Source organism: Oryzias melastigma, linkage group LG7, assembly GCF_002922805.2.
Source record: "Oryzias melastigma strain HK-1 linkage group LG7, ASM292280v2, whole genome shotgun sequence".
NCBI classification, from domain to species: domain Eukaryota; kingdom Metazoa; phylum Chordata; class Actinopteri; order Beloniformes; family Adrianichthyidae; genus Oryzias; species Oryzias melastigma.
In genome coordinates, this window is record NC_050518.1 from 32,747,925 (window position 1) to 32,760,771 (window position 12,847).

A 12,847-nucleotide genomic window follows, 5' to 3' on the forward strand; every position below is an offset into this window, starting at 1 on the left:
TTCTGTCAGTGTTTGTACATTTGGTCTCCATTCATGTGACCGTCATCAGAAACTACATGTTTTTACATTAAATGTTCAAAGTTCAAAAATGTGTGAGTGTATATTTATACTTTAAAGTGTTTTATATGTTTTCACAAATATACGGTATATATTCACTGTTCAAAGAAGAACTTTCGGCTTTTATCTTCTTGTTTTTTTTTGTTTTTTTTTACCGATGTGAAAAACGATCTGAACTGTGACCATAAATCGGCGACACGATCCAGACGGCGAGTTCAGTGATCCGTTACACGGCTACGGTCGGCCGCTCATACATGCTGACAGTCGTCTGTGAGGTTCTCCTGCAGCAGGACATCACGTTACAGCCTCAGATCCACAGGTGTGATCACCTTGGCAGTTGGGGAATCCGTAGGAGCCGTGTGCGCAGGCGTCGCACCTCAGACCCACCACACCGGGCAGACACGCACACTGACCCGTCGTCTGCTCACAGGCCACGTGGCGGGAGCCGTCGGAGGAGCAGTGGCAGGCTGCAGAGAGCAGGAGGGCGGAGGAGGGACAAAAAAACAAGTTCTCATCGGCGGAGTCACATTTTAAAATGGCTTTCCACCTGTTTCTACATCCCTGAAGTTCGACATCAGATGGAGCGACATGGATGATGAACACACACTGAACTAAAACATGTTCAGCTGGTTTTAACACCACAGAGGAAACGGTTTAGATGCCGTCACTTGTTCAGGTTCATTAGAGTTTCTTGATATAACAGCAGCGAGTCTCAGTTTCTCTCATGCTGCAGCTCAGCATGTCCTCTGCAGAGCCACTAAAGGCAGAACTCTCTCCTCAAGCAGTAGATGGTGGTTCTGTTTGGAGTGTGAATGTTAAAGAGACATTCTTCATCATCCACTGAGAATGTTTTCTCCTGCATTTAGGAGGACGGCACAAACAAAACTATTCCTGCTGGAACAGAATTCTTGTCTTTGGTTTCTGCTGAGCATTTTAGCTATTAGATGGAAAATCAATAAAAAACAAATCTTAGGAACATTGGCTCAACTAGAGGAGAATCGCTGCATTCTTGGTATTTAATGCATCAATGTTGTCCAGAGAGAACGTTTTAGACTCGTAGTCCCAGTGACAACGATGAACAGTTTCACAGGACTGTGGTTCAGCGTTCATCATTTTGTGCCACTCAAGCAACTTCCTGCTGTAGCTCTATCTTCTCTTCTTCATCTTCCCTGTGGAAACCATCACTCACGCGTGCAGCTTGGGTAGCCATGGTAACCGGGGGCGCACTGGTCACAGGAGGCTCCGCTGTAGTTGGGTCGACAGTGGCAAATACCGGACACGGTGCAGCTGGAGTCCAGCGACGTCCGAGGATCGCAGACGCACTCTGACAGCACAAAACAACGTTTACAACCACAGCAGATCCCAGACCACGCCCCCCCGGTCTAGGACTCCACCAGCTGATTGTGTCATTAAACACATCAGGGTCAGAGCCGAGTTCCTCTTGTTTACATGCTGCCCAAATAACGCTTCAATTCCCAAACCAGTCGGTGCCAGACCGACGCGCCGCGCTCGCCGCTGAAATCCCGCTGCAGGACCTCAGATTGACCAAACATTAACGCTGGACGCCTCAGAGCTTTCCAAACCGCCGGCTTACCTTGACAGTTGGGGAAGGAGTGGAATCCGGATCTGCACTGCTCACATCGAGGGCCCTGGAACTCTGGTCTGCACAGACAGCGACCGGAGTCGTCGCAGCCTTCAGGCAGAGAGCCCACGGTGCTGCAGCCGCACACTGCAGAGGTCAGAGGTCAGCGTACATCATCCAGATTACATCATCCAGATTACATCATCCAGATCAGATCATCCAGATCACATCATCCAGATCACATCATCCAGATCACATCATCCAGATCATCCAGATCACATGATCTAGATCAGATCATCCAGATCACATCATCCATCCAGATCATGTGATCTGAATCACATCATCCAGATCACATCATCCAGATCATCCAGATCACATGATCTAGATCAGATCATCCAGATCATCCAGATCACATGATCTAGATCAGATCATCCAGATCATCCAGATCACATCATCCAGATCACATCATCCAGATCACATCATCCAGATCACATGATCCAGATCAGATCATCTCCAGAGCTTCACAAACAGGAAGTAGGAGTGTCTCACGCTGGCAGAGCGGGTAGTTGAAGTAACCAGGAGCGCACTGGTCACACTGGGAACCCTGGAAACCGTTTCGACACACTCCGTCGCCTGAGTCCAAGTCACATGACCCGTCATAACAGCCTGGACCCAAACACTGGCAGGCTGGACACAAACGCAGATTTAGACGGTTCAGGTGAAGATTCTGGAGTGAAGATTCTGTTTCCTGTCACCACGGTTTCATGATCGTTTCAGTCAAACTGCAGCTCCAGGAGCTTCTCTCACCCTGACAGTTGAGGCCGTAGAAACCCGGAGCGCAGGTGTCGCAGTGCTCCCCCGTGAAGCCCGGTTTACAGATGCAGGTTCTGGTTCGAGGGTCCGGTCTGCAGGAGTTATCCACGGTGCCGGCGGCGCTGCACTCACAGTCTGGGAACAGACAGGAAGGCAGACGACCCTTTAGGTTAATCTTAGGGTTCAAAACTGGAGACGGAGGCAGGAGAAAACCGTCTAAAGACCCAAAGGAAATGCTGGTTCTGGTGTTCCTAACATCTTCTCATGGTTGAATGGAAATTCAGCTTCAACTGTAATTCTGAGAATTTCTTTATTCAATGACTGAATCAGAACAGATGAAAAGCTGCTGCTGGAAGAAGCTCAAAGGTGTGACGTCGACGTTATAGTCTCCTGCTCTGCTCCATTCTGATGAATCTGTCAGACTAACAGATCCAGGAACGTCTTTGTCTTCCTCGTCTGAGCTGGAATCTGGATCAGAACCGGACGGCTGGATAGAAACCACATTTCTCACTGTTTTTGTTGCACCACTAATGTTTGATTGGGGGTGTGGGGGGCTGTAAGCTAGAGGGAGATGTAAACAGATGGATGATGGAAAGTGGGGGTGGGCTTACTCCATACCAACCATCCCTCCCACAAGTCAGAGGTAAATTTCTATAGAACTCCAGGAAAAGGTAACTGAACTGTACAAAACAGGAAAGAGACACAAGAAGATCTTCCAGGAGCTGAGAGGACCGGTCAGTGTTCAAACTTTGATCAAGACGTGGAGTTCTGATGAAACCAAACAGCATCAAAACAATTTCTGCCCAGAAAATCATTGGAGATGCAAAGAAAAACCACAAATGACCTCAGCTGTGATCCAGGACTCTGAAAAACTGGTGTGGATGTTTCAAGATGAACAAGAAGAAGAAGAAAGGGCTGCATGGTGGAGTCACTAGAAGAAAACCTTTTTGATGCAAATGCCTCAAACATCTCTCTTACAAAACACCAACCAGCTCAGAGACAAACCTGAGAAGCTTCTGGACCAAAGTCCTCTGGAGTGATGATCCAAGATTGAACTGTTTGGCCTCAAACATAAACTCTACATCTGGAGAGGAGTCAACAAGACCAATGAAGACACTAACTCTATTCCTACAGTGAAACACGGAGGTGGGTCGCTGATGGTTTGGGATGTGTGAGCTACAGAGACAGGAAACGAGACGAATGCTGGACGTTATCAGAAGATCCTGGAGGAAAACTGTCCCTCTGAAGCTCAGAGGCGGAGCTTGAGACACACTTGAACATGACAACGATCCAAAGTCCAGCTGTCATTGGTCCCAACAGAACCAGGTGAAGGTTCTGGAGAGTCTCCTGACCTCAGTATTATTGATCCACTCAGAGGAGATCTCAGACGGAAGTTCAAGAAAGACAGAGCAGGAATTTAAAGGATCTGGAGGTTTTCTGCTTTACCGTTAAAGAAAATAAAGAACTTCATCCACAACGACCACGAGAGACGTCAGGCTGTTATGATGCAACAGATGGAGGATGAACACTTCTGAACAGAACCATTTGGGAAGGTTCTGTTGTCTTCGTGATTTAAAGACTGTTGTTTAAGAATAAATAGATTCACCCAAACAGGAACCATTGGTGGGAAACAAGTGTCTGTGTTTTCATTCATCACCTGGAAATCATAACTTCTTCCAGGGTTTGTGGACTGTATGTCCAGCTCCTGCTACAACAAAGATGTCCTGAGACAGAAACAGAGAGAGGGAAACGTCCCAGCTGGTGTTGAGGTGAGCTCTCTGAGAGCGGGACAGCAGCTTATCGCTTCAGCAGAAATTCCTTTTACACCAGGAGAACCCCCCAAACTCCCAAGGATCCCTCCGACTGATGTGGATGTGTGAGAAAGTCTCCACACAAGGTCAAGACTGGATAATCGGTTTCAGACCGCACGCCGACTGGACATTTCTGCACTGAAACCAGATGCAGCAGAGCCTGAACTGAGAGGGTTTCTGTTCAAACACAAAGTTTTTGCTTTAAGCTCCTTTAATCAGTTTTAAAGAAGATTTAATAGAAGTGTTTTCTCTGACAAATGTTCTTATTATAAATAAACTAACTAAAGACACATCCAGTGTCCTCAAACTATCATGATCAGAAATATGATCCTACTAAGAATGATTTTGGAGTCAGTAATCTAAGATGTCTCTTACACTCAGAGAAACATCTACAGGTCATAGCAGAGCTGCTGTCGTCATTGATCGACTCATAGATCAATCTCAGGAGATCAGCTGCTGTGTTTTATGTTGGTTTCAGAAGTAACGCATGTTCTAGGAAAAGAGGAAGTCTTACTGATGATTTCTCCTGCTGGTTTGGCCTCACCGTTGGTGGGGAAGGTGGGGACGGCTGAAGGACAGACAAACACCAACAAACGAGTCAATGTTGTTGTTTTCCTATTTGGAGAATAGTTTCCACCTCAAACCAAATGTCTTCGTCTCCTAGAGTGCCTGGATGCCGGGACTCACGGTAACACTCAGGAAAGCCGGTGAAGCCGCTGGCACAGGCGTCACACTCGTCTCCGGTGTAGTTTGGTTTGCAGAAGCAGCGACCGGTCAGATCCTCACAGGTTCCATCATTGAACTCCAGCTGACAGTTACAGGCTGAAGGTTGGAGGAGTGGGACATGCAGAGATGAAACGGACCAGGGGGACAGTAAGATGACTAGTAGACACTGAAACATCTGCTGAGGGGATCAGCTGTTCCTCACGTGAGCAGGCCTGTGGGGACTGGATGGGGTGGTCCGGTGACCGGTAGTAGGTGGGGATGCAGCGCTCACAGTTGACTCCAGTGGTGTGATGCTGAAAACAAGACGATTGCCTTACATTTATATGCACAAGAATCGACTCAATAGTGGTAAAAAAAATCCTTCAGTCAATCAAAGCAGATACCTGACAGTTGAGGCAGACCCCGCCCCCTCTGTGGTGTCCGTGGATGTCGAGGCTGAGTCTCTTCAGGTCGATCTCGGGGTCGTAGTAACACTCAAAGGAATGATGGTGACAGTTACAGGCTGGAAGAAACGCACAGATGTGGAAAAGGGTCCATCATCCAGAGATTATCCATCATTCATCCATCATTCATCCATCATCCAGAGATTATCCATCATCCATCATTTATCCATCATTCATCCATCATTCATCCATCATCCAGAGATTATCCATCATTCATCCATCTGTCATCCATCCATCCATCATCTATCATCCATCCATCATCCAGAGATTATCCATCATTCATCATTCATCCATCATCCATCCATCCATTATCCATCTGTCATCCATCATCCAGAGATTATCCATCATTCATCCATCATCCATCCATCATCCAGAGATTATCCATCATCCATCCATCATTCATCCATCATTCATCCATCATTCATCCATCATTCATCCATCATCCAGAGATTATCCATCATTCATCCATCATTCATCCATCATTCATCCATCATCCAGAGATTATCCATCATTCATCCATCATTCATCCATCATCCATCCATCATCTATCATCCATCCATCATCCAGAGATTATCCATCATTCATCCATCATCCATCCATCATTCATCCATCATTCATCCATCATTCATCCATCATCCATCCATCATTCATCCATCATTCATCCATCATTCATCCATCAATTATCCATCTGTCATCCATCATCCAGAGATTATCCATCATCCATCCATCCATCCATCCATTCATCCATCCATCATCCATCCTTCATCCATCCATCATCTATCATCCATCCATCATCCAGAGATTATCCATCATCCATCCATCCATCCATCATCCGTCATTAACACATTCAGACGGTGGGGTCACAATTTGTGTGTTGATTGTATGTCTCTGGGAGTTTATCTGTCAGCATGTGTGTGTGAACATATAGGTGTCAGCATTTGGGAGTGAACGTGTGTGAACCTTTGTGTTACTGTGTGTTTGCGTGTTGGGATGCACTCACGTTCACACTCATTAGCACTGTAAGTTGTGGCTGGTTTCCATGGTAACTGGTTGTATCCAGGGCAGCACTGGTCACATGACACTCCACAGGTGTGGTGTTGACAGTCACACTGCAGCCTGTAAACAAACAAACCAAAACATTAATAGAAAGAATAAATAGGTTTTAAATCAAAAGATGAACATTCTTTCCATGGAGGCGGAGCTTTCATCTGATCAACAACTTCCTATTGCTGAAGCTTTTCCTAAACATCACACAGGACTTGGAGCGACAGATCGACTCCTATCACTCCCCTTCATTAGAGTCAGCATGTTAATAAGAAAATCTGCATGAGACTTAAGATGTTACACAGAAGAGAGAAATGGACTAAGTAACCCCTCCCCCTGGTGTTCCAAACAGGAAGTACCAGCACTTCCTGTTTGGAACACCAGCCGTTAGTCATTCTATTGCTCAGAATAACCACGTCTCAATGAGAGTAGCCGTGCCTGCTGGCCCCACCACCAACGTTTGATTGACAGATTCTCCTGAGCCTGCGTTCACCTGTAAGGGGTGTGGCCTTTAAACAAGCTCACTCCTGATTGGTGAGAGTGGCGGCCACAGAAACATCGACTTAGAACCGTTCACCGCTGACTGGCTCCAACATGGCGGCGTCCATCTAGCAAGAAAATGGTGACTTAATCGTCTTCAATGATTTGGATCTGGAAGTAAACCATTTTTTATGGTGAGGTCACACTCACTCGGTCCAGCTCTCTTATACAGTCAATGGTTCAACCAGAAAGTCTTGGAGAAGCAGATCTGAGTAACAAACCATCTGAGTGACAGAATACCCAGAAATGATTCTAATAATAAGTCAACATGCAAACGCTTTGAGACTGATGGTTTACTGTAAACGGGGATAAAGATCTTCACCAAATGTTTGACGCCGAACACCTGTCCCCCCCCAGACTGTTTACAATAGTTTAAAGAAGATCTTGGCCGGAACCAGACAGTCTGAGTGGAATGTCAGGATTTGAAACTACATTAAGAAAGGCATGTAGCTGGAAATGAAAGACGGGGCAGACACTGAACTCGTGTCATGCTGCCAGGTGTTCGAGTCCGGGGCGGGAACAGAGCGAGGAGCTGAAATCAGGCCCTCCGGGCTCCACAGATGCCGTCTGCTTTGAGCCGGACTGAGTTCCTGCTGAGCAGCGGCTGCTCGCCAACGTCCGCTCTGGCTTGGATTAAAAGCTGCGGCGTGTTTTCAGAGTGACAGCAGCTGAAGGTCTGAGGTGACGTGAGAGCTGCAGCGTCTCTGCTCATCAGGACTGAGAGGAACGTCACAGTTTGGGGTTGGAGGCCATCAGAACAGAACGAGTCCACATGTGTTTGGAGGATTTCTGATGTGGTTTCATTGGTCTTTGCAGGTGATGCTGCTTCTCCTCATGTTCACAGCAGGTCACAGTTTTCATTCATGACAGCTGCTTTCTGTTAGTTCATTGCTCTGTGTCTACTTAAGACTCACTTCATTAAAAAAGCTGTTTTTAACATGTTTTTGTTGGATTTTCTCACGATGGAGGACATAAACCGTATTTTCTGGAGTAGAAGTCGCAGTACTTTCAGAGTTTAGTGAGGGGTGCGACTTACCCTCAGAACCGACTCATTTGTGATCTTTTTAACATAAATAGGCTCATATATTCATTACAATTTATATTTATAAATGGTTTTCTTCTTCTTGATTAAACCATTTTTTGCTTCGGCACTTATACTCTGGATATTAGTTCTGAGTTTTTCTTGATTTACATCGGGTCGGATAAGGAGGAGATAAACACCCACCGTTTGAAAAAGCTCTCAGTTGTGATGCAGGAACTGAAATGGGCGGAGCCAAAGTCTCCTTGCTCCGCCCCATTCTGATGCATCCACTTACAGACAAATAGATCCCTGAACGTCTTTGTTTTCCTGGTCTGAGCTGAATCTGGATCAGAACCGGACGGCTGGATGGAAACGATTTTGATCACCATTTTTGTTGCTCTGCTGATGTTTGTGTGTAAAGTAGCAGAAGAGAGTCTGAAGAAAGGGATGATGGGATACAACTCAGAGGTGACTTTCAGATGAACTCCTGTCGCTCTGCAGAAACTATGTCTTAGAAAACAACAGTTTGTTTGTTTATTTAGCTAAAAATGTCAAAATCCTAATGAGAAAACGACTGGGAACAGATGGTTGGAGTGGGACTTCAAGACTTGTTTTGAGTTTGCCCTTCTGCCAGTTCCTCCATGTTTACCTCTTAATTCCGTCCTGGTAAAGTTCATTTTTTTGCTTTTTGTTAAACCTTTTAACTCCTGAGGCGTCGCTGGTGACGCTGAAACACAAAACCGTTAACATACTGGAACTTATCAACTGTTGACACAATAATTCCAGTAGATTCTGGTCAAGCCGCTTTTCTCCTTCAGAATCTACTGGAATTTGGTTGATTGTGTTAACAATAAAAAATGACAGTAAATCAAAGAACAGAAACACTGGAGTTAAAGGTTAATTAAGCTACTTTGTTCAGTTCTTTGTCTTCTCAGCGGTGGAGGTTTCTCAATGTGGGCCATAATATGCAAATGAGTGATCAGATGAAGGAGAGCTGTTCCAGACATGAAGGCTGGCTGAATGCCAGGAAACACGGTCTCAACATGCACCGTCTGCAGAAACACGGATTACAAGGACAGCAGAACAAGAACATGGCTCCACGTCCAAAACTACAACAGCTGTTTCAGTGCAGCTCCAGAGCCGTATGTGGCTCCCTGACCCCTCTTAGTGGCTCTCGGGTTAAAGAACCATAACATGCTTTTAATCTGAAATATTTAGGTTTTTTTTAACTATCTCAAAACCAAACAGTCAGAAAACTTTATTTAACTCATTTACAAACAGGTTAGGCACCTGACTACATTACCCATAATGCTCCTACAACCTATCCAGCGATTTGGGTTCGTAGTTTACCAAAGATGAAAAATGTGACAGATTTTTATTGAACAGAATTCAAGGGTTTTAAATAAGGTCCAAAAATATGTATGTTTCAGATAAACTAGCTGGAGTTTAAATTTAGTTCGATTTTTGACTGAGAACCACAAATAATAATGAATCAAACTGAGTATAGTTTTTTATTTTCTTAAATCACTGAAGACATCATACTACCTACGGCTATATTTGCCTCTTTGACGTGATCCTATCCTACGGGGTCTTTTATTGTGAAAGGAAGTAAAGTGAACCTTTGTCAAAAGTTACAAACTTATTAATTTGAAAAATATCCTCTTTATGAATGTGTTACATTCAAGTTAAAAACAACATTTTTTCATTTATATTTATCATAGTAACTGAAGTACTTATTGTTACTTCAGTATAGAAAGAATAAACACAAATCTGTCCGTTATTTCTCTACACTGTGAAGTAGATCTGGTGTCACACAAACACCTGACGACTGCAGGTACAACAGAAGCCAGCAGGCGGCGGCGGCGCTGTGAGCTGCATCCACAACCAACCACAAACATGTGAGGGTAGATCAGCAGCATCATTCATGGAGGATTACAGGATTAGAGTCCTGGCTGGTCCTCAGGGAACCACGGCCTGCAGGAGGCTACAACAACGCGCGCACACACACACGCACACACACACCCCCACCCCCACACACACCCACACACACCCCCACACCCCCCCACACACACACACCTGCAGTGATCACACAGCCTCTTCCTGTCAGAACCGTATACTTAAGTCTGTTTCCAGCACAAGTTCTGTCTGGCCTTCAAACGACAAACTGTGTTTATTGGGATGAAGGCAGAGGAAGTCTTCATCACTGAGGGGATCTTCATCAGCATCGTCATGGTCTCAGATTCTCCACAGTTTCTCTCTCGTGGATCATGAAGACTCCTGAAATCGGTTCTGACTGGATCCTGCTGATTCTGATGGACACGGCGCTCTTCTGGGTCAGCTTTGTACCTGCTGGTACCAGCAGCTTTATACTTATCATTGACTGTATAGGAAGGAACTGGACGGAGCAACCCCTCCCCCTCTGGTTTTCCAAACAGGAAGTACCTGTTGGTTTCAAGAACGAAGGCTCAGAAATTCTAAAAATCTTTTGAAAATCAGAAGCTTTTTGAAAGTTTCCCAGAAAAGTCCTCTGAGAGAAGACGGACCCCTCATCCTGGTCCTTGGACCTTCAAGGTTTCTCTGTGACGCTACGAAGACGTTTGAACGCGGGTTTAGCGTGTGCCGTTCACACCGGACTCTCACTACCCGAGACCACGTGTGTCAATGAGGCCCGGGGGCCGGATCCGGCCCGCTGGGGAATTCTATCCGGCCTTCCAGATCATTGTTCTCTTGGTAACATTTTTGAGGAACTACGATTACGGAGGCTGAGAGGGTCAGAAAGACTTCTAACGGGAGAAAACAACCGAGAGAAAACGGTAAAACCGTCAGAATACAAAACAGACAAAAACACACAACTAAACCCAATCCACACACACAGGCAAAGGGAACGACATCCCACAATTCCATGCACTTCTAGCAGAGTCTGTGACTATCACTACGACCTAACTACAAATCCCATCATGCAGTGCATCAGCTGCCTTGCTGAGTTCCAGCGTTTCCAGAATAAGAGACTTCCTATAGAATATTTAGAATTGTGACTTATTTGATGGAGAGCAAAACCTTCTGGGATTTTTACAAGTTTGATATTTTATGTAAAAATCTATAACTTGCTGTAACTTTTCACCCGTTAACAGGATAATTCCAGCAGATTGTGAAGAAGAAAAGCAGCTCGTCATGTTAAGGATTCAAAAATGACAGTATATCAAAGAACAGAAACACTGGAGCTCTGGTATTAAAGGGTTAACATTAACTTCAGTGAGACTGTGTTTTTAGGAGAGAGACTTTGGACAAAGTGACAATGAAATGACCTTTAGAAGGACAGGAGTCTCTCAGGTCGTCCCAAACACAACTTCAGCTCAGACTTGAGTCCTGATGGTTGAAAAGTCGCGTGTCCAACAGCATCTTGATTTATCCTCAGCCACAAACGTTGGTCTATTTTATCTCTACTGTTTTGAGTTCACAACAGCATTCCAGGAGTGAAGAGATCGTGACACATCGTGGTCATCCGTGCACACGTCTGCGGTTCCTGGATTTCTGAGACAATCCCGATTTTATCATTCTGCTGAGATTTCTTTGAATTCCTCGTTGGAGTTTCTGATCTAGATTTAGTTGGATCCAGTCTGAACTTATTCCTGCATGTCTCCTTTCATCACAATGTACTTTACTGCTCTTAAATATAGAGTTTCAGCTTCATGACACTGAAGTCTCGGTTGGAAACGTTCACTCAATAACACAAAGGATTACGATGTTTTATTTGAAACTGAATGTAAGAAAGTTCAGCTCTAAAAGAGTGATCTCTCTGTTCTCTAAAGACTGTATTCAAACCTTAGGTTTCAATGTTATCTTCCTATGAATGTGTGTCTTTATGGACATCAGAAGCTAAAAAGAACAAAGAGCCTCATAATAAAACTCGAGCTGTGTTTCTGTCTCATTTCCTGAAAACAAAGTCCTCCAAACTCCAGATGAGCTCCAGATCCAGAGTTCGACCTGCTAAATTCCTCTAAACCTGAAACAAGCAGGACATAAATGTGTCGAGCTGCTCAGCGTTGTGTTGCTGTTTTGTGGTGAGGGCGGGGGGGCTGGACCCCCTCAGCCCACACAGGAGGAACCAGCAGCCCTGGTGCCAAGACTGAGCGCTGAGGACAGTAGAGCAGAACAAACGGACAGTTTTTGTAAAAAAAGGCAAAAGGAGTTTTCCATCCATCGGCAGGAGTTACAAACTGACCTGTAACAGGGAGGAAGTGACCTCATAACCATACAAACGGAGCGGAGTCAAAGCCACATATTATGTCTGAAACGTTCCTTATCAGTTGTCAGTAAACGTCTGCCGCGTCTCCTCAGCAGCGTGCTGGAACAGAGGCCAACCGCAGACGTATGGGAACTCGTGTACTTCATAACAGATTCATAGTTTGGGTTCACGCTGCAGTTGGAGTTCTGAGTGATTTACAGCCACTCCTCCAGGTGAAGCCGCTGCAGCAGCTCTCACCTCCGCAGACCTGACTGGTCCACTGCAGGCCTGCATGAGAACAGCGGCGCCGGAGGGCCCGGCCCGGCACAGTGAAGAGGTTCTTACTTGTAGGGGTCATTGGGGTCCTTGGCGTCGCAGGCATCGGCGTGTCCGTTACACACACAGCGTCCTCCAATACTGATGTCCTTGATACTGTAGTAATACTGCAGGAATCACACAAAACACAGAATGAGGATCCACTGAGGAAGAAGTTCTAGACAGAACCTTTGAAGGAGCTAAAAACCTTCAGCAAACATTGTCCTGACTCTGAGTCGACATGTATGTTTCTGTCTCGGTCACATGCAC

The 12,847-nt window shown here is 45.4% G+C and overlaps 1 protein-coding gene across 2 annotated transcripts in view; it reads right to left on the reverse strand.

Annotated features, from left to right (window-relative positions):
• The window catches only part of lama5 (laminin, alpha 5), an 85,368-nt gene that overhangs the window by 44,619 nt on the left and 27,902 nt on the right, over window positions 1–12,847 (reverse strand). For both annotated transcript variants that reach the window (XM_024263880.2, XM_024263879.2), the window contains exons 6-16: window positions 12,608–12,705; window positions 6,433–6,548; window positions 5,373–5,491; window positions 5,192–5,282; window positions 4,951–5,085; window positions 4,778–4,831; window positions 2,447–2,587; window positions 2,189–2,326; window positions 1,652–1,786; window positions 1,247–1,381; window positions 387–524 (exon numbers count right to left, since the gene is read on the reverse strand). In XM_024263880.2, coding sequence (XP_024119648.2) covers window positions 387–524; window positions 1,247–1,381; window positions 1,652–1,786; window positions 2,189–2,326; window positions 2,447–2,587; window positions 4,778–4,831; window positions 4,951–5,085; window positions 5,192–5,282; window positions 5,373–5,491; window positions 6,433–6,548; window positions 12,608–12,705 — 1,300 coding nt within the window. The remainder of the gene's footprint in view (window positions 1–386; window positions 525–1,246; window positions 1,382–1,651; window positions 1,787–2,188; window positions 2,327–2,446; window positions 2,588–4,777; window positions 4,832–4,950; window positions 5,086–5,191; window positions 5,283–5,372; window positions 5,492–6,432; window positions 6,549–12,607; window positions 12,706–12,847) is intronic.